At 40.0% G+C, this 21,327-nt stretch overlaps 2 protein-coding genes across 17 annotated transcripts in view; both read left to right on the plus strand.

Annotated features, from left to right (window-relative positions):
- The first annotated feature begins 207 nt into the window (after nucleotides 1-207).
- On the plus strand, nucleotides 208-12,268 carry ZNF639 (zinc finger protein 639). Of its 10 annotated transcripts, none has more exons than XM_045583703.1 (8): nucleotides 295-311; nucleotides 1,269-1,421; nucleotides 1,715-1,850; nucleotides 3,985-4,055; nucleotides 5,060-5,128; nucleotides 6,376-6,486; nucleotides 8,839-8,973; nucleotides 9,113-12,268. In XM_045583703.1, exons 5-8 carry the CDS (start codon nucleotides 5,071-5,073, stop codon nucleotides 10,264-10,266), a joined length of 1,458 nt encoding a protein of 485 aa, XP_045439659.1. In that variant the 5' UTR covers nucleotides 295-311; nucleotides 1,269-1,421; nucleotides 1,715-1,850; nucleotides 3,985-4,055; nucleotides 5,060-5,070; the 3' UTR covers nucleotides 10,267-12,268. The 10 variants fall into 10 exon arrangements, with proteins under 10 accessions (XP_045439660.1, XP_036303230.1, XP_045439659.1 ...); XM_045583708.1 differs by lacking the exon at nucleotides 295-311 and adding an exon at nucleotides 330-523 and having other exon boundaries at nucleotides 3,985-4,059; XM_045583702.1 differs by lacking the exon at nucleotides 295-311 and adding an exon at nucleotides 331-523.
- Nucleotides 12,269-14,350: 2,082 nt separating this feature from the next.
- MFN1 (mitofusin 1) overlaps nucleotides 14,351-21,327 on the plus strand; it is a 32,860-nt gene continuing 25,883 nt past the window's right edge. For 2 of the 7 annotated variants that reach the window (XM_036447333.2, XM_045583714.1), the window contains exons 1-4: nucleotides 14,542-14,679; nucleotides 15,441-15,562; nucleotides 18,505-18,640; nucleotides 20,560-20,722. In XM_036447333.2, the coding sequence (XP_036303226.1) occupies nucleotides 15,448-15,562; nucleotides 18,505-18,640; nucleotides 20,560-20,722 (414 nt within the window). In that variant the 5' untranslated portion in view covers nucleotides 14,542-14,679; nucleotides 15,441-15,447. Of the gene's footprint in view, nucleotides 14,375-14,541; nucleotides 14,680-15,316; nucleotides 15,335-15,437; nucleotides 15,563-18,504; nucleotides 18,641-20,559; nucleotides 20,723-21,327 lie in introns of those variants that run through there. The other 5 variants (XM_045583710.1, XM_045583711.1, XM_045583713.1 and 2 more) reach the window with 5 other exon arrangements.

Consider the following 21,327-nt stretch of genomic DNA (forward strand, 5'->3'; position numbering starts at 1 on the left):
GACGCTTCTCCCACTTTTTCCCGGGCGGGAAGGGGCAATCCCCGCCTCTGCCCTCCCCCCCACCCCCATCGCCCAGCCAGGAGCCTTTCTGGGGATGGATCGCCGGCCGCACAGGGAAGGGGCGGTCCCACACGCCCAAGGGGCCTGCGGCGGCGCAGAGGCGCCGGCAGGGGGCGCGGTGGCCCGGCCACCCCCGGGGCTGGAGGCCGGTGGTCCCTCCCAGGCCGGTCCGCGAAGCCGCGCGGCCCGCTCCCTTGTCCCCACCGTCCCGCCGTCCCCTCCCGGCCTCCGGCGCAGGCGCGGAGCGGGCGGTGAGTGCGGCCGCGGAGCCGGCCCGGGGCCTGGCGGGCGGGCGTGGGCGCGCGGGAGGGAGCGGGGCCGGCCCGGCGGAGCGGAGCGCCGGGGCCTGAGCGGCGCGGCCCGCAGCCTCCCTGTGCCCGCGGGCGGGCTGCGCGGCCCCTCCGGCCATCCCCTCCGGCCACCCGGGAGCCACGGCGCGGCTGACCCGCGGGCCCGGGGCCGGGTGAGTGCGGGAGGGTCCGCCGGGCGGCGCGGGGCTGCTGCGGGCACCGCGTGCGGGCGCGGCTCCAGCCCGAGGAGGCGGGGAAGGCCGGGTGGCGGCCGGGAAGCCTAGCGGCTGCCTTCGTTCCCCGGCGGGATGGCGGCCCCCTCCCCCATCGCGGAGCGGTTCCACCGCCGGTGACGCCGCCACCCGGCGCCCCGGGCCCCTAGTGTCGGCGCTAGCGGGGCCGCGCGGGTCCTGGCTTCGGGCCGGCGCCGTGGGTGCCGCGCTGGCAGCGGGCCCCGCCGGGCGGCGGGCGCCCCGAGCTCCCTCCCTTCCTTCCTCCCTCCCTCCCTCGGGCCGCGCAGCCCCGAGCTCCCGCCTGGAGCTATCTGCAGCCGGTGGAATAAGCCACTCCTGAAACGAAATCGGGACTTTTTAAAAACGCCTTGGGACACGGGGAAAAATTGTTGGAAATCGGAACTGTCCCGCCAAAAGCGGGACGATCTGGTACACCTCTCTTGATTTTGGGGTGTGTGTGTGTGTGTGTGTGTGTGTGTGTGTGTGTGTTTCAGTGCAAGGATGCGAGTCATTTGAAGCAGTTTTTTCTTTGCAGAGGCAAAGACGGACACACAAGTTGGACATAGACGGGGGTTCTGATTCAAGCTCTCCTGCAACATTTTTTTGTGTGTGTTTAAATTCATTTAAAAACCTGGAAAACATCTACTTGTTTTTAAAATGTTCTCATTGATATTTTTTTTTAAAGAAAGAATGAGAGGAAAGGAGAGGGATCTAGAGAGAATCATCGTGGAGGGAAAACATCCTGACCAGCTGCCTCCTGCACGCCTCCTGCTGGGGACCAAACCCTCAATCCGAACACGCGCCCCGACCCAGAATCCTAGGACCTCCTGGTTCCTAGGTAGGCGCTCAAACACTGAGCCATTCGGGTTGGGCCATTTAATTATTTTTAAATGAATGCGGAAAAGAACGGTGGTTTTAAAACTTTGGTATAAAAATGTAGCATTTTTTGTGCATGCTTGTTTTATTTTTATACTAGTTAGGAACAGGATATTTACATTGCCTGAAAGGCCTTTTAAAAAGGTGGTGCCTATTTAGATGTGTAGTCTGTTTTGTGGGTAAATATTCTTATTGTTGAAAAAGTGAGAGTGGAGGGAAGAGGAGAGCAAAACATTGATTGGTTGCATCCCGCAGGTACCAGAGCTGGGCCAGTAATCGAACCTGCAACCTAGGTACATGCCACTGACTGGGAATTGAACCCAAGACCCTTCGTCTGCTAGCGGAGAGTCTAAACACTGAGCAAAGCTGGCCACGGCCTGACATGTATTTTGTAAGTTGCTTTTTAAAATCGTTTGTTGTGACATCTCATTTTTGTACATGTAAATTAATGTATGCCTTAGAAAAGGAAAATGTCTAGAAGTCTATACGCCAAAATGTTAATATTGTTTTTTCTGGGTGTATAGATTCTAGGTGACTTGATTAACTTAAAAATGTTTTTCTAATTTTCCTGCAGTGACATGTATCTATAGTTTGATTCAGAATCTTCCCCACGAGGTGAGGACTAGTGAGCAAACATTTATATAACGTACCTAAGTAAAAGCTAAACTTCATCTGGGCAGTTGTGCATACAAAAAGCACATGAAAACTTTTGTTGAAATAAAAGATGGTTAAAAATGTTTGGTCTTGCCGAAACCGGTTTGGCTCAGTGGATAGAACGTCTGAAAGGTCCCAGGTTCGATTCCGGCAAGGGCATGTACATTGATTGTGGGCACATCCCTGGTGCAGGGTGTGCAGGAGGCAGCTGATCAATGTCTCTCTCATCGGTGTTTCTAGCTTTCTATCTTTCTCCTCTCCCTACCTCTCTGTGAAAAAGCAATAAAATATATTTTTTTTAAAAATGTTTGGTCTTGAGTGGGCATTTTACCACCTCGCTGAAAGGAGGTCTGATAAGCATTTAGATACTCTTCAGCATTAAGTAGGAATCAAATCTTTTTCTGATCAAGGTGATCCTATTTTACCTAATAGTCAGAATCCAGACCAGCTTGCAACATTAATTTTAATGCCGTCCTCGGTTTCCTTTTCTTTTTTATTCTTCATTCAAAAGAATTTGAAGAGGATTGTGAAGTAAAGAGAGGCTACTTGAACATGTTTGGCTACCAATTTTCAGTGTTTTCCCAGCTACCTGTAGAGCATTTAGAACATGAAGTGTAAGGCTTTTAGCTGTTTAAATTTTGGAAGTGTAAAAAAGACATAGTAAGTCTTGAAATGTTGGTTTATTACATAAAAATGAAAACAGTGTTTCTTTTACTTTTGAATGCACTTGATTGGGATGGGCTCAAGAAATGCTATTTGTGCCGAAACTGGTTTGGCTCAGTGGATAGAGCATTGGCCTGTGGACTGAAGGGTCCCAGGTTCGATTCCAGTTGAGGGGCATGTACCTTGGTTGCGGGCACACCCCCATTGGGGCATGTGCAGGAGGCAGCTGACCAGTGTTTCTAACTCTCTATCCCTCTCTCTTTCTCTCTGTAAAAAATCAATAAAATATATATTTTTTTAAAAATGCTATTTGTTAGGTGAGGCATTATATATATTGATATCATTTCTATATATCTCATGATTGTCAGTTTTTTTGGGTGGTTCCCTTCCCCCTTCTCTGAATTGGTGGCTAAGAACTGGAAGCAAGATGTAACTTGCTGGTAGCAGAGATTGACAGTGAAGATTTACTCACACAGTGAGCTGTTCAAAACCCATGTTTGTGGTGTGTTTTTTTAAATCCCTGGTTCTGCCACTTAGTTGACTTTTACTGAGTCTGTTTGATCATTAGTAATATTGAGTTGGTTTAGTAGTAGCTTCTCTATGTACCTCACAGCATTGTTGTGAAGATTAAATAAAATAAGTGTTAGGAAAATTCTCAATAAACTAAAAGGCACTACTTATTACCATATGATAACATCCATTGTGGTGCTAATATACCCAGGACTTGGTGAAAGCAGCAAAAATAATGTGTGCCTCTATTACCACTAATGATTTTAAGGTAGTGTAGTAGATTTTGCATATCACAGGATTAAGTAAGATAAGGCATAGCCTGGTACATAACTGGTGCTCAATAAGTGATCATTATTCTTCTATTGGTAAGTAATCTATAAGGACTTAAATAGTAAAAATCTGTGATTTGGTATTTGCTTTTTTATTATGGCTGAATAAATTTGTGCAAAATTGCATTCCTATTTTGGTGTTAAGATTTAGCTTTAGAAGGTAAATTCATTCAAAGAAATAGGGCACATTTACACATACATATTTAGTAGTATATACAGTTTTGAGTACTTACTACAGCATATTCAAAAGAATATTATTCTTGAATTAATTCTGTATAACTTTCCAGTTGATTAAAGATCTTGGTATCATTGTATTCTTGAGTCTCAGAAATGAACTACATTGTGACTTATATCATATTTTTCCTACAGGTACTTTTTACCATCTGTGAAAACTTGGCTGTAATTCAGTTTTCTTCACTTCCATATTAAGAACTATATCAGTAAGTGGAATGTGGCAAAATGAATGAGTCAATTTTATAACAGTCCATGAGAATTTAATTATACATTAGATTATTGCTATATATGTTTTGTTCTCAGTAGATTGTTAAAAGTGCCTCATTAAGTAAGAAAATGGTTTTTTTTTGTTAAAAATTATATTTTGAGCTTCAATGTGATGGATATTTTTCCTGGGAGCCAGGGAATCAATACGGATTTGTGAAAACATTTTTTTTTAAGCGACCATATTCACCTTTTGCTTTAAAACTATCAAAATTTTCCCAGCTTTAAAAAATGCACCTGTTTTGTTCATAATATGGTATCATAGGCACAGTTTATTTTTTATTAAAAAAAGTAATTTAAGCATAAGGCTTATTGTAATTATCCAATTCTCACAATTACATCAAGACTTGAAAAAGAGTTCTCAAACTCAAGAAGAAGAGGAAAAAACACAGAAATTTGAGTCTTTCCTTTAAACTTGATTAGAAAAATAAATTTAAAATATAAACAAGCATTTTTTAACCTTTCTCTTATGAAGTACCGTATTTTTCGGACCATAAGACGCACTTTTTTCCCCCCAGAAGTGGGGGGAAAAAGTTCCTGCATCTTATGGTCCAAATATAGCCTACACATATACTTTTAAAAAAAAAGTTTTTTTACTTGCCCGGCTCTGTGTGGTCTCTGTGTGCTTGCCCGGCTCTAAAATGGTTCTAAATGCTGCTGTTTACTTTACAGGGTTGATTACATGTGTTTATGACTGTGATGTTGGGTTTTAATGCACATAAAATATTTTAGGACACTATTTGTTTCAGAATCTTTTTTTCTTCATTTCTCTTCTCTAAAAACTGGTGCGTCTTATGGTCCAGTGCGTCTTATGGTCTGAAAAATATGGTAGATTTTCAGGTGGCACACATTTCTTATTGCTGATCATTTCTTTTGTTAGAAGGAATTTTTATAATAGTAACAAATAGTTACTTCTGACATATTTGTTAAATTTTTTCATTTTTAGATTGAAAAGATATGAATGACTACCCTAAAAAAAGAAAAAGGAAAACTTTACACCCTTCTCGTTATTCAGGTTAGTGAATTATTTTATAGTTGAGGCATGGATTAATTTCTATGCAATTGTACTCCAATCTATTTTCTCATAAATAATCAGATAAAATTTACATATCTGAATCAATTTTTAAATAAGAGAAAATTTTAAATAATTCTGAGTATAAATTCTTCTTTGTCTAGCACGTGTTAGGTACACATCAGAACTCTAGACATTTAATCCTCACAACTTCAGGGTTTATAGATATTTAAAGTTAAATATCAAAGTTTGGATACTTATACAGCATAATTGAAATTTGTCTGTGTGCTTCCCAACCTTGTGCTTAAGCATAACAATAACCTTGTTAGAATATATTTTGTGCTTTGCAAAAAAAATTTTTATTCTATATATTACTTTCAGAAATGTGAACTTTTATTTTGATTTTGTAATGTTAGGTCCTTTGTTGATGTTAATTCTGCTATCTTGGCAGTATTTAAAAGAGGTCTTGCCCGGCCAGCATGGCTCAGTGGTTGAGCATCGACCTATGAACCAGGAGGTCATGGTTCGATTCTCTATCAAGGCCCATGCCTGTGTAGTGGGCTTGATCCCCAGTAAAAGGCAGTCAATTAATGTTTCTCTCTCATCATTGATGTTTCTATCTCTTTCCCTTTCTCTTCCTCTCTGAAATCAATAAAAGTATTTTTATTTTTTTAAAAAGGAAAAGAGATCTTTGTGATCATCTGTAATATACCTCACATGTATAGTACTTGGAACAATCTCAGGCATACATGTTAGCCCACCCAATCTACACATTCTTCATATCTAAGAAAATTAAATCTGGTAATTTACTACTTACTGACCACTCCCAGACAAAACTTGAAATGGCTATAGTCAGAAGCCCTAACTGGTCCTCCCACTATTTTTCCTTTCCATGAATGCTTTTTTTGTACTTCAGAGAATGTCTTCTTGGAGTTATTTTAGGTTTGGGCGTATTGCTTTATTTTTTGCAATTAACACATTAATTACATATTTTTATTTTTTGGATTTAGACAGTAAAGTATCTTTATACCTATGCTACAAAGTATTATATTTTTATATTATATAATTTGTGGTTCTTTCAAAACTCAATGTTAATATCAGGTCTGAAATATAAAAGCTATCAGAATTAAGGGAACTGTTACTGTATTACAGATACTATAAAAATTTATGTATGTTGGATAAAGGGGTGGCTGTCATAAATGTATATGTTTACTGTGCTTGAAATTTTTAAAATTTTGTTTTATGTTCAGATTCCTCTGGAATAAGCAGAATTGCAGATGGATTCAGTGGAATCTTTTCTGATCATTGTTACAGTGTCTGTTCTATGAGGCAACCAGACTTAAAATATTTTGACAACAAAGGTATATCTAATATTTTCCAAAATACGTTTCTTTAAATTACTTTTATAATTATTTCTTACTTATTTGAAAATAAATGTGGGTGAGTTATGATTTCAAAATGGGCAAGTGTTTAAATTTGTTTAAATGCAAGAAAACTATCTTTTTGTAATAAAGCAAGTAAGTGAATTTTAATTTTTAACATTATTTCAGATATATTTAAAAAAAAAAGTACATTTTTCCTAAATTTATTTTAGCTGGCTCGGAATTGATGGCAAAGCAGGAGTGATGCAGAGTTGATAGTATTAATGTTAGTTAAGAATATTAATAAAAGTTAAGAGACTATTAATAAAAGTTAAGAATAGTGTTATAGATGGTTCTTTCACTCAACTATACCTTCCAGTCTGGAGGGCTAATGGAAGGAAAGAACAGAGTAAAGGTTTGGTCTTCTTCAATCTTTCATCTTCTGTTGGCTACTCTTTTCTAGAGCATTTGTTTTCTCTCTCCTCTCTAACCATCAAACTTGGGTTTGTTTTCTCTCTCCTCTGTAAACATCAAAATTCTCAGTTTTCTTGAGTTCCTGTTACAGACACAGAAACATAAATTATTAAAGGTAATATGGAATCAGAGACATCAGTGTGAACTCATGTTTGGCTTGATATAGACACAGATGTAACATACAGAAATATTTGTAAGTATACAAATGTGGTGGTATACACAAACATATGTTTTTGTTTCATTGTCTGAGAGGGCATAAAAGAAATGACACCCAGTAGCAGTGAGCACATCTAGTGTTGGGATCTTGGTGTCTAGTATCATTCTCCATTGAAAGGAACTAGGGCTTCTTGGAGAAATGCCTACCGCTTACTGACCCCTTCCAGACAAGACTTGGGAAGAAACAAATTTCTTGCACAGAAAAATTCCAAATTATTTATGTAGATTCTGCTCTCACAAGGAGGTGGAATATAAATCCTTATTTCTGAAATGTGGACTCTACAATGTCCCCCTTCCAAAGCACAGAGTAAATGAAAGTAAAAGAATGACTTTACAGCGGAGAAATCTGATAAACACTACCTCAACCAGGTGATCAAAGTCAACATCGGCAATAATAAATCATGTTAATCAAATGTACCTTTGATAAGTTGTGATAAAATGGCAGTTTGCCTCTGTGGTCTGCTCTCAATAACCCATAATCACAGTTGAGTCATGCAAACACAACAGATGCATTTTAATAGTGGGGCATCCTACAAAATACCTGATCTGTTCTTGATATTGTCATGGTCATCAAAACCAAGGAAAGTCTGAGAAGCTGCCAGAGCTAACAGTAGCCTAGAGAGACTTGACAGCTAACTGCCATAGGGGATCCTGGAACAGAAAAAGGACATTAGCTAAACACTAAGGAAATCTGGAGGAAGTATGGATTTATTGGCAATGGCCATGAATTGTAACAAATGTACATTACAATATGTTAATAGTGGAGAAACTGCAGGATATATGGGAATTCTCTGTACTCAAAATTTTTCAATAAATCTTAAACATCAAAAAATAAAGTATATTAAAAACAACACTGCGGATGTGGCTCAGTGTAGTTGAGCACTGACCCATAAACCAAGAGGTCATCTATTCCTAATCAGGGCACATGCCCGTGTTGTAGGCTCCATCACTAGTATGGGATGTGCAGGAGACATTTGATCAAATGTTTCTCTCTCATTGATGTTTCTATCTCATTCTCCCTCTCCCTTCCTCTCTCTCTCTAAAAACTCAGTAACATTAAAAAATAACAATGATGTCAGGTTGAAGCCCAGTGTTCTCTACTGACCTGTATTTCAGTTTATCCATGCTAACTTTAAAACATTGGGGCTGGGCTGAGGGGATAAAGGCTTATTCAAATTTAGTAACATTAAAAAGTGTGTTCTAGCCAGGACCGGTTTGGCTCAATGGATAGAGCGTCGGCTTGGGGACTGAAGGGTCCCAGGTTCGATTCCGGTCAAGAGCATGTACCTTGGTTGCAGGCATATCCCCAGTAGGGGGTGTGCAAGAGGCAGCTGATCGATGACTCTCTCATCGATGTTTCTAACTCTCTACCTCTCTCCCTTCCTCTCTGTATAAAATCAATAAAATATATTTAAATAAATAAATAAATAAAATAAAAAGTGTGTTCTAGTTCAAATGGGGCATGGAAGCAAAAGCATTTACTTGTTTGGACAAATTTTTTTGTGTGTCTGTGATATACATAACATCTTCAAATCAAAGTCGTTATTCCTGTTGGAATTCAAAATTATATTTAAAATATTTGGTGCTTTTAACATTTAATTTTTAACATTTAATTTAATACTTTGATATAAACAATAAGTGTTTCCAAATTTCTCTTTACAGATGATGATTCTGATACAGAGACATCGAATGATTTGCCAAAATTTACAGACGGAATCAAGGCCAGAAACAGAAATCAGAACTATCTGGTTCCCAGTCCCGTACTTAGAATTATAGACCACTCTGCCTTTTCTACAGGTTAGGGAAACTAACTAATAGCATTTGCATATTCTTATACATCATTGAAGAGATAATGCATAAAATAAATTTTTGCCAGTTATTTATTTAGTAGGTTTTATTTAGTAATAGTAATAATAGTCTTGTTTTATTTTTTCAGAAAAATCGGTTGATGTTGAAATTTGTGATGAGGAGTGTGACTCACCAGAATCACTCACCCAACAAACTCAAGAGGAGAGTCCTATAGAAGTTCACACTGCTGAAGACGTTCCAATTGCTGCAGAAGTGCATGCAATTTCTGAAGATTACGATTTAGAGACAGAAAACAATTCCTCTGAGAGTCTTCAAGACCAAACTGATGAAGAGCCACCAGCTAAAATTTGCAAAGTTCTTGATAAGAGCCAAGCTCTCAATGTGACCGCCCAGCAGAAATGGCCTTTGCTGAGAGCTAATAGCAGCGGCCTCTATAAATGTGAACTTTGCGAGTTCAACAGCAAGTATTTTTCTGATTTAAAGCAGCATATGATCCTAAAGCATAAGCGTACTGATTCAAATGTGTGTCGAGTGTGCAAGGAAAGTTTCTCTACCAACATGCTTCTGATCGAACATGCCAAACTGCATGAAGAGGATCCCTACATTTGTAAATACTGTGATTATAAGACAGTGATTTTTGAGAACCTCAGCCAGCACATTGCCGACACCCATTTTAGTGATCACCTTTATTGGTGTGAGCAGTGCGATGTACAGTTCTCCTCAAGCAGTGAGCTCTACCTGCATTTCCAGGAGCACAGCTGTGATGAGCAGTACTTGTGTCAGTTCTGTGAACATGAAACAAATGATCCAGAAGACTTGCATAGCCACGTGGTAAATGAACATGCATGTAAATTAATAGAGTTAAGTGACAAATATAACACTGGAGAGCATGGACAGTACAGCCTCCTGAGCAAAATTACTTTTGACAAATGTAAAAACTTCTTTGTATGTCAAGTTTGTGGTTTTCGGAGTAGACTTCATACAAACGTTAACAGGCATGTTGCTATTGAACATACTAAAATTTTTCCTCATGTTTGTGATGACTGTGGCAAAGGCTTTTCAAGTATGCTAGAATATTGCAAACATTTAAATTCACATTTATCCGAAGGGATTTATTTATGTCAATACTGTGAATATTCAACAGGACAAATTGAAGATCTTAAAATTCACCTAGACTTCAAGCATTCGGCTGACTTACCTCATAAATGTAGTGACTGCTTGATGAGGTTTGGAAATGAAAGGGAATTATTAAGTCACATTCCAGTCCATGAGACAACTTGATTATTCTCTTTAACTTCCATAATGCTAATGTAAAATAATAAATATAACATTTTTGGAGATGCTAAGGATGATTTTAAACAATTAAGCAAGATTTTTAATAGTTCAATTCTTTTGGCATGGCTACATTTTTCAGTATATGAATGTATCCAAAATGTATTTTCAGTGCATGGTAGCTCATAGTTTTAACCACTCCTGGGGTTTATTATCCTGTACATGTGCTCTGATTTCATGAATGGATAAGAACCAGATGTACTAAAAATACTAGACTTGTTTTCCTTCCATAACCATTGGTGCTGTTAACTTTAAAACTCAAGACAAGCTTAGTTTTTCATGAATGAAGACAGTAAAATACTGCAGTACCAAAACTAAAATGTAACATAATATACAATTAAGTCTACCAGTACTCCCATTAATAAGATTCCAGATCCTCCTTTTGCATTGCCCATAAGTAATTATCCTCAGGGCTCTCCATCTGAGTGATTCTTTTAATAACACTAGAAGGCCAGTGTTTTTGGCAGTCTCCCCCCCCCCCCCACTTTATTTTAGTCCTTATATACATTAAATGGTGTATATATGTTCAAGAATTTAAGGTGGGGATGGGGAGGAACTGGCAAGGGATTAGACAATGAAAAAGTAAAATTTCATAATGCTTAACCTGTTCACATTTCACTTTCAGTTATACAACTGCAAAGTCCAAATTTTTGATTTCCACTTATTTGTTAACTATGAAATTCCACAGAAGTATTAACAGGAAGATCTAGGCAATAATAATGTACACATTACTTTCGATAAAGGTAAAAGAATGTTAGCTCTATATTAATTTCCTGTGGCTGCCATAACAAAATCACAAACTGTGTGGCTTAAACAGTAATGCATTGTCTATTTTAGAGCTTAGAATTTGAAAATTGAAATGCTGGCATAGTTTGTTCCTTCTGAGACCTGTGAGGGAAGGATCTGTTTTGAGCCCCTCTCCTTGGCTTGTAGATGGACATTCTCGTTCACATGGTGTACTCCCTATATGCAAGTCTGTCTCCAAATGTCCCCTTTTTACAAAGACATCAGTTCTGTTGGATATGGTAAAGACCAATATCCCCAAATTTTGAGGTACTGGGTCCTACAACTTCAACATATGAATTCTGAGGAAGGAGGGAGACACAATCACAATTCAAAAGCAGCTTCTTAAATAGTATAAAGAAGGTAAAATTTTGCATATCATTGGCTTCAAATTTAATAAAAACTGCAGCTAACAATGTTGTTCAGGAATATAGATACAGTTGAAGAAACCAGTTTATGACCTATGATTTTTCCACTTCAAAAACAATGGGCATTTAATCTATTTTGAAAATGTTGGCAGCAAAAAGTACTTTTAGAACCAATCATTTGTTTCTCTACTGTTTTGTCATATATGTGTATCTGTATTCTTACAAACTGCCATCCCATCTGATTTTAACTTTCCAGGCAGGGCTGTCTCATACAAATGTTTAAATAGTTTGAATTAGAAACCATCTCATCTAAACCCTCTGGTTTTCTAAGTTTCTTGTATAAGTAGAAACTTAGGTTGTTGTTGGGTCAAGGACACAAAACCATTAGAGCCGACAGGATGGAATCCAAGTTATTTGGCTCTGGTCTAATGTTTCCATTACACTATGTTACATAAAAATGTAAACTTTGTCCTTGGGGTATTTTTTCATGGCTACTTAATCTATCCATTCAGCTGCCTTCTTGGTAATTCTGTTTTTATACTTTTTTTGGTATACATCAAGCTCCAGGAGTTTAATTTTCAGGAAACAAATCTTAAGTAATGCCTTATTGGTTTTGTAAAATTCTGTAATCTATTGCTTTATTTTGATCAGGTGTTAGTAATCAAATTTAAAAAGACTTATGAAACTAAACATATTAAATTCAAGTTTTAAAAACATAAACATTTTGTATTTTTGATGAATCTGCAGCTTGAAGTGACATCCACCTGACCGCTTGTCCCAATAAAAACTTTTTGCTTTGATTCAGCTTTCAAATAAGTCTGTGACTGACTATAAATTGCTGAGGTAGCTGGTTTATATTTTTACTAAAAGGACTGCTTTAGGAAATCATATCTAAAAAGAAAATTTTCTAACTACTTTTTGGTTTTTTCCTCCCAAAATGGTATTTCCACGGTACTCTGACTTGAACCACAATTCAAGTATGAATGTTTTTTATTAGTACTACAATAGAATTCAGTGATCAGTAGTGATAGGTCTTTTTTTTTTCTTGCTCTTTTTATCTCCACCTTGCAATGAGTTACTATTGAAATCCTAAAGCATTTCTCTTGTACTCCCAAAATTTCGAGGTCATTGTGCACCACTCAAAAGACTCTCCCTATTGTAAATTTACCAGTTTTACTATTTTAAATCACCTTTCTTAGGTTTCTTTAAATCTATGTCATCACATAATAGTTCCTCAGTTCCACTGGGCCTGTAGCAGGTTATTAGGTATTTGCTGAATTGTTGGCAGGAGTAGTACATATAGGCTTTTCTTTTTCAACAGATTAACACTATCCTAATTTTTAAATCTGATTTACAAAGAATTGAATTATTCCTTACATTTAAAATTAATGAAGGGATGTAAGAAAGATTGGAGAATGCAAAGGGGGGATAAGTGTGTTAACTGAGATACACAAGAAAGGCACCAGCAGAGCTGGTTTAAAACCTTTCACTAAAGACTATAGGTCTGGGGCATGACTACCCACATGACCTGCCCAGTTAGGACTCTGTGATCAGACCTGGGATGCTACTTTCCACAGAACCCCCCCCCCCCCTATTTTTTTTTATTTATTTATTTATTTTTTTTGTCCACAAGAAGGAAAATATGTATTTATCCAGCTATACTCCCAACACTGTTTTAAGCACTTTACATGATTTGACCCATTTTCACAACAAACAAGGTAGGTGTTATTAGTACTCCAATTTTATTGATAAAGAACCTCAGGCTCAGGAAAATGAAGCGGCTTCACTTCAAAACGCATATCAGCATAACCAATGGACACAGACAATAGGGAGGTGGAAGGCCTGTGCTGGTGGGTGAGGGTGGGCTGGGAGAAGTCAATGGGGGACGGGAGGGAAGAAGACATATGTAATACTTTCAACCATAAAGAAGTAAAAAACAAAACTGCACCTTACTTGCCAGCTCTAAAGAAAGACCCTCAAGAATTGTGTTGAGCCCTACAGACCACCATCAGCCGCTCCCTAAGGATGTTAACCCAATGACTCAGAATCTGCAATTTAACAAGATCCCCAGCCCTGATCGGTTTGGCTCAATGAATAGAGCATGGGCCTGGCCTGCGGACTGGAAGGTCATGGGTTCGATTCCAGTCAAGGGCATGTACCTTGGTTGTGGGCACATCCCCAGTTGGGGGTGTGCAAGAAGCAGCTGATCGATGTTTCTCTCTCATTGATGTCTCTAACTCTGTCCCTCTCCCTTCCTCTCTATAAAAAAATCAATATATATTTTTAAAAACAAAATCCCAAGGTGATTCCTAATTACAAAGTCTGAGAAGAAGCAATAGACAAGGATGCATCCATTTCCTATGTCTCACTTTAAAGTAATTCAACACACACACACACACAGCTGTGCTCCAAGCCCAGAAACCCCGTTCAGGGCAGAGGGCAGTGAAGTGGCCAAAAGGCTTTCCTTCCTTTATTTCAGCAGGCGGGAATCCCTCGTGTCTGGTTGCTCCAACCCCACCTCACCCAACCTCCTCTTAGCTCTCCCTCCCTCAACTGGCCGCTGGCAGTTAGCAAAGAAGGGGCTGCGCGTGGCAACTCGAAAGGGAGAATCCGGAGGAGGCTGGAGCAGGAGGAGAGGGAAGGGAGGGTCATCGTCAAGTCATTCCTCTGGGAGCATGCTTCACCCACAACAAACCTTGCCTTCTGCCCGTAACAAAGATGGCGCCCTACGTGGGTGCACTTCCGGCCAGGCGACAGCCAATCACATTCCTTCAGAGCGAGAGGCCGGAAGTTACCGCCCCCTTGGCACTCCTCCTGCCTCCCGGCCTGCCAGACCGGGATGAGGTGGAGTGGGGGCTGCTGCCTGGAGTGCCGGGGCCGGTGACGAGTGGGAGCCAGGACGGTGTGAGTGTCATCTGCCTTGGCCGCCGGCCGGTTCCTTCGCCCGGGGTGACCTTCGTGCGGCCGGGGACGGGGCGGGGAGTCGTGCGCGGGTTGCTCTGTGACGAGTCGCCGCCGCCGCGGTCCTGCGGGACGGGAGCGAGCGAGTGGGGCGGCGGGCGGGTCTGGCCCGAGGAGCCCGCGAGGCCGAAGCCCGGGGAGCGGGAGCGGGAGCCGGTCCGGACGGCGCGCGGGGCCGGGTGGGCCTGGCCGCCAGCCCTGCCGGCGGGGCCCGCGGCCGCGGTGCCCGGCCTGGAAGGACTTCCCCAAGGTAGGCGCTGCCCCGGGAGGAAGCGGGCGCTGCCGTCGCCCTGCCGGCCCCATGCGGCTCCTTCGCCCTGTCCACTCCCGATCCTCAGCTTCCCTTAGGCCCACTCTGCCCCATCACACACACACACACACACACACGATGGATGTTTATTCTTGGGCTGTGTGTGTGTGTGTGTGTGTGTGTTTAGTGTCTTTTTCATGAGAGGCTGTCAGGGGAAATTTTGTTCCCTTTAAACTTCTGTTCCTTGAAGTTCGTGGACCCTGGGCAGGAAACGTCACTGCTCGCTTCAAGCCTTGCCCTTCTTAGTACTCGTTGTGAGAACTCCTCCTTTCTAAACCTCAGGACGGAAGAATGGCCTTGGCATTTTATGTCTTCATTCTGCATAGCCGCCTCCGCCCACCTAGAGCTCCGGGATGAGGCATCACTTACTGTAGGTGAACTTGGCTTCTCGCTAACCCTGTTCCTGATGCACTTTTTTAAGAGTCCCATGTAGTCGCAGGTTAGCCACAGTTAAGTAAAGTAGAAATTGCAGCCAAAATGTTGGCACTTATTTTGGGGGCAGACTCCTCCTCCAAAGCATCTCCGGTTGTCTGACCAAAACTCTTCTCTCCAGCGATTATGAAAACAGTTTCGGCGATTGGTTTTATTTCCCTGGGTAAGTTCACCGGTGTCGCCGGGGATGTGCCGTTGACTTGCAGGTGTTTGTGATCCAGTTTAATTTGTGCTATTTTATTCTTCTAACTCTTTTATTTTTCTCCCAGTAGCATAATGGCGGAGGATACTGCTTCTCCCCTGAAACGCTTTGTGCTGGCTAAGAAGGCAATTACTGCAATTTTTGACCAGTTACTGGAATTTGTTACTCAAGGTTCACATTTTATTGAAGGTTAGTTTCTCAGATAAGTTTTTCAGATAAAGGCTGTTGAGAATATACAGAGGGTGCATTCTTCTTTCAGCCTTAGTTCCTGAACACAAATATAGGGGCATTGTGGTATAGGCCATGAGAGATACCATAACAAATAAAACCCATCTTTGCCCTCCAGAGGAGGAAGATAAAATGGAATTAATAACAACTAAGAAATAAGTGCTTGTAGGGGAGGTAATATCCTAGCACTTTATTATATTAACAACACATTAAAAACTTAATAACTCGTTTTATATTTATTATATAAAATAAATTTTAACTATAATTATTAAATCAGTAACACTAATAGCTTATTTAGTCCTCATATCAACATTGAGGTACAATTTTAATCACACTCATTTTACAGATTAAAAAAAGCCCAAGACCCCCTCCCCTGGCCACGAGGGTCAGTTGGTTAGAGTGTCCTCCTACACACCAGCAGGTTGTGGGGTTGATTCCCAGTCAGGGCACATGCCTAGATTTTGGGTTCAATCCCTAGTCGGGGCACGTACAGGAGGCAGCCTGTCAATGGTTTTCTCTCACATCAATGTTTGTCTCTTTCTTCCTCTTTCCACAAAGCTAGTAAATGCCCAGACTAAAAATTAGGCAACCCACAGTTAGCCATTATACTTATCTTTCTCTTCTTCCCCCAACTAAGTAGTTAAGCCAAGATCTCGGGCCTATTTTATTCTCTCAAATGAGGCTGGGAGTCTGTGGGAAAGGACCAAAAAAGTCTTCCTAAAATGAATATAACTGATCCAACAAAGGTGGATAGGAGTGGCTTGCTAGGGATTACTTGCCTTGAAGATAACTGGTGAAAGCTTTTCTGGTTCCAAGAGTACAGGACCTTCAAGGGTACATTGATAAGGGAGGAATTCCAGAAATCTCTCGGTGACAATTGGGACACATTCAATAGATTAGTAGAATCAAACTTTACTTTTTCCTCCTTACCCTCCCTCACCAGATTTTGAACTCCTTGAGGGTAGAGATTCTGCCTTGTGTCTCTATCACCAAACCATAACACAATTCCAGGTTTTTTTGGAGTGAGAAAAAAAGTACTGGTGTAGAACATTTGGGAAAAAATTTATTTACAGTTTGGGAAAAATTTGAACTGGGACAGTGACTTTGAATTGTATTTTATTCTAAAACCGTTGATAGGAAGTGAAGATAAAATTAAATATATTTTGTGTTATGAGCTAGTTATAGATTGAGCGTCCTGCTAGGAGCTAGTGAATAGCAGCTTTAAAATCTGAATTCGATTTTACTGGTTTTAGAACCTCAGGGGAGGAAAGTTATGAAAAGAGACAAAGCAAATAAATTAGGAAGAATATACAAGAACAAGAATAAAATGAAAACAAAGGTGAATGTAATTGTATTTATTCATTTACTTAACTTTATTCACCAGACCTCATGTATTTTATTACTGAGCTTGAAAAGTATGAAGATATATGTAAGGCTTATGCTGAATAGATGAGTACTGGGTAAACTATATCATTGTTTTGTAACCAGAGAACCAATGGGGCCAGGCTGCCTGTTACTACTTGAGCCAATTAAGCAGAGACAAGATTGAATTACATATGAGTGTTTATGCCGGCGGTTTGGGAGAGCCACAGGTCATCCACAAAAATCTGCTCTGCAGCCCCCATAAGACAGCTGCTTATATTGGGTAGGACAAAGATTACATGGGGAAGCAGGAATCATAGACATGAGGAAGTAGGCAAGGTAGGCTGGGGGGTGCTGAGAGAGGGCGGGGAGTAGAACTCCATTTGTTTGGACAACAAGGTTGTAATCTTTCCTCGATATTAATCAGTTCTTGAATAAGGATGGACCACATTCCAAGGTTGACTCCTAGGTGCCAGAGGCGTACAACTCCCAGTCAGGTTAAAATGTGCTTTCTTTAATCAGATAAAATAATCCGGATTAAGAGAGCAGGATTAATATTTTTTTTATTTCTCAGCTAGTCCCCAGCATTCTGTTTCTACCCCTTTACAGTTTGTCTCCAGTTTGCCAAATGAATCTCCATGTTTTTGCCTGCAAAATAACTGTAAACATTTATAATCTTAAATAAAAACAAAACTGAAAGGCTTTTCTACTTTTCAAACCCAGGCTTATCCTTGGGGAAGAGGAGGTTGGGCTGGGGTGAGATTCAATCTATAGTTCTCTTTCTTGTGAAATGAGTTGTTTTGGTCATCCCTGTGGGTAGCAGATAAGTGATAAGGTGGCAAAGTCTTACCTAGCTTGGAGATCTTAAACCATGTCTTTATTTCTTGGGGGGTGTCCATTCAGATTTTACTCTTAACATGGGTATCCCTCTTCTCAGCTCAAGATTTGAAGATTCGGTCAGGATGGGACAATGATATGTGCATATTCTAGTTTCTTTGCTCAGAAATACATTTGTGTCTTAGTTGGCTGTTTCGTATTTTTGAGACCCAGATGAATAACAGATTTACCCTTTTGACTGGGCCCCTGTATGTCTTAATAATTTTGACATTCTTTTGGGGAGGATTCTTTTTTTCTTTTCTTTTTTTTAATATATTTTATTGATTTTGTACAGAGAGAAAGGGAAAGAGATAGAAACATCGATGAGAGAGAGTCATCGATCAGCTGCCTCTTGCACACCCCCTACTGGGGATCTGCCCACAACCAAGGTACATTCCCTTGACGGGAATCGAACCCGGGACCCTTCAGTCCCCAAGCCGATGCTCTATCCATTGAGCCAAACCGGTCCCAGCTGGGGAGGATTCTTATGACCCATTGCAAGAAGGCATTCATCTTTTACCAAATATTCAGATATGGGCATTTTTACTTTTCAAACGGCATGTTAATATAGAACAGAGCCAAAATACATTCATATCTTAGATTTTACATTATATAATTCTTAATATTCCTTTATCAATCTTTCTAATACCTTTGCAATTTTGCAGCAACGTACAGGAATTCAGAACTTGATCGAATAGCTACTGAGGATGATTTAGTAGAAATACGGAGGTATAAAAACAAACTTTCCATCATTGGTGAGGTGCTGTCTCGGAGACAAATGAAAGTGGCCTTTTTTGGCAGGTAATCCTTCATTATTTCTTCTCAAAGGTAGTTTCCAGAAAACAGCTTTTTCTCATAGCCTCAGCTTTATTTCTGATATTCCAGCAAGTGATATTTCTCCCCCTTCTCTCACTATAGTTTCTGGCTGTGTTATGGTAAATCTGTTAGCATATAAGATAATTTATTTTAGTTCCTGATATAAAATGAAGCTATGGAAGTCAATCATATTTTTATTTATTTTAAAGGATGCTCATATCTAAGAATTGGCCAGTTATAGGGATAGAAATACAGCACATCTGCTATGGCTCAGTAGTTGAACATCAAACCATACACCAAGAGGTCTCTGGTTGGATTTCTGGTCAGGGCACATGCCTTGGTTTCAGGTTCAATCCCCAGCAGGGGGTATACAGGAGGCAGCCAATCTTGTTGGTGTTTCTCTAGCATTGAAGTTTATACCTCTTCCTCTCCCCTCCTCTAAATTCAATAAAAACATTTTTTAAAAAGAATAGAAATGCAGATAATAATATACATAATTGTTACTTACTCTTTTAAGCTTCTGTTGATTATCAGGTATGTCTTCTGAAAGGATCCTCAGCTCCATGATTCTCAGAGAGTAGGAAGTGCCAGGTTTTCTCCTTTTGTTGTTGTTTTTTTGTTTAAGAATAATTTTAATACAAGGTATTATGCAGAGAATTAATGAAGCTTTTTTGTTGTTGTTAATCCTCACTTGAGTATATTTTTCCATTGATTTTTAGGGAGAGTAGAAGAGAGAGGGAAAGACAGAGAGAAACATAGACTGGTTGCCTCCTGCACCAGCCCCAACCAAGGCATGGGCTGGGGATGAGCCTGCAACCACTGTACATGCTTTTCACCGGAATCGAACCCAGGACCCTTTGGTCCACAGGCAACACTATCCACTGAGCCCAACAGGCTAGGGTGAAAGTGTCAGTACTTAATGTAACCCGTTGGAGTGATAAAGGGATCTCTGCTGCAGTTTCTGCATTCATTCAAGGATCATTTGTTAACTACCTAAGTACCATGCATTCTGTTGGGCACCAGGGATGCAAAGATAAATGACTAGCTCATACCTGGTGATCAAATATGTGCAATGTACCAATAGAGCCATTTATGTACTCACTATACCTCCTATGCCTTCTAAGCTGTTTTCCATCTTAGGGTGTTAGCACTTGCAATTTCCTATTCATAGAATTCTCTTTGTGTTGTTCTTTTTCTTCAGATCTCATCCTTAGTGTTACTACCTTAGAAACCTTTCCTCTTCACTGTTAAATATTTCTTCTTGGTTATTCTCTACTAAATCACCCTATTTATGTCCTTTAAAACAGTGTTGATAGCACTTTGTTACTTTTGTTTTATGTTTTTATTGTCTGCTTCTCCCACTTAATCATATATTCTCAAGGCCTTTGAGAGTCTAGGATGAGGTAGGTCTATATGAGAGGCCCTACCTCAGGCTAAGGTAGAGTAAGAGTGGGAAGGAAAAGGCCTCCTAGAGTCGCCAACCTTTCGGACCTCGCGGACCATCGGTTGGTGACCACTATCCTAGAGGGTGATGCCTCAGTTGTCCTACTTGAGAAGGAGAAATAGGTGTTAGCTGTGGATTTAAGGACATGGGACATTAGACCACATTTTGGGCTGGGTAGTGTCATAGAATTTGGGTCTATGATTTCAAATTGCCCCAAAAAGCAAGAAATAGAAGGCAAGGATAGCTTTATGGGAAAGGTAGGATTTGTTTTCCTCTACTTTATCTTTCTGAAATGTACATTGCTAATATTTGTATAAATTATCAACTTTTCATGAAAAATGCCATCTGATGAAATTTAACAAAATTTCAATTCTAAAAAAGTTAGTCTTAGACCCAGTAAAAGAACAAAGTTTCTACTGTTATGTTTTGTTTTTCATAATTTTGCATATTCATTCTTCAGGACAAGCAGTGGGAAGAGCTCTGTTATCAATGCAATGTTGTGGGATAAGGTCCTCCCCAGTGGGATTGGCCATACAACCAATTGCTTACTGAGTGTTGAAGGAACCGATGGAGATAGAGCCTATCTTATGACAGAAGGATCAGATGAAAAAAAGAGTGTGAAGGTATTACATTTGACCTTAGCAACATAATGTATCTTAAACCATGCCCTAGTTCTTTAAAAAGAATTATCAGATGCCTGCATTGCTGGAGATGGAAGAAGCCGTACTTAATGTCTGTGTCATCAGTGATATTTTAAATTCTTTTGCTTCAGAGTTAAATTACTGGGATAAGAAACCCTATCCTTAACTTAAAATATAAGTTAATAAAAGATAAAAGCTTATTAAGTTTTTGCCTGACTCAAGTGGCTTAGTTGGTTGAGTGGCCTCCTGTGCACTCAAAGGTTGCTGGTTTGATCCCTCTGGGCATATACAGACCTACAGTAGGCAATCAATTGATTTTTCTGTCTTTCTCCCATTCCCCCTGTCTCCCTTCCTTTCTCTAAGCATGTCCTTAGGTGAGGATTTGTTTGTTTGTTTGTTTGTTTGTTTGTTTAAAAGCTAACTAAGTTTTAAAAATAATGTCCCAATGAAAAGTTGAAGTCTTTTTTAAAGAAAAATTTCTTTCATAAATTTCTTAATGGATTCAGTGCCACTAGATTCCTTCAGCTAAAAACAATAATATAAAAAATTGGATATAAGAGTTGACTGAAATGAGAACTATTGGTTTA

This window comes from Pipistrellus kuhlii, unplaced genomic scaffold (genome assembly GCF_014108245.1).
Source record: "Pipistrellus kuhlii isolate mPipKuh1 unplaced genomic scaffold, mPipKuh1.p scaffold_m20_p_2, whole genome shotgun sequence".
NCBI lineage: Eukaryota > Metazoa > Chordata > Mammalia > Chiroptera > Vespertilionidae > Pipistrellus > Pipistrellus kuhlii.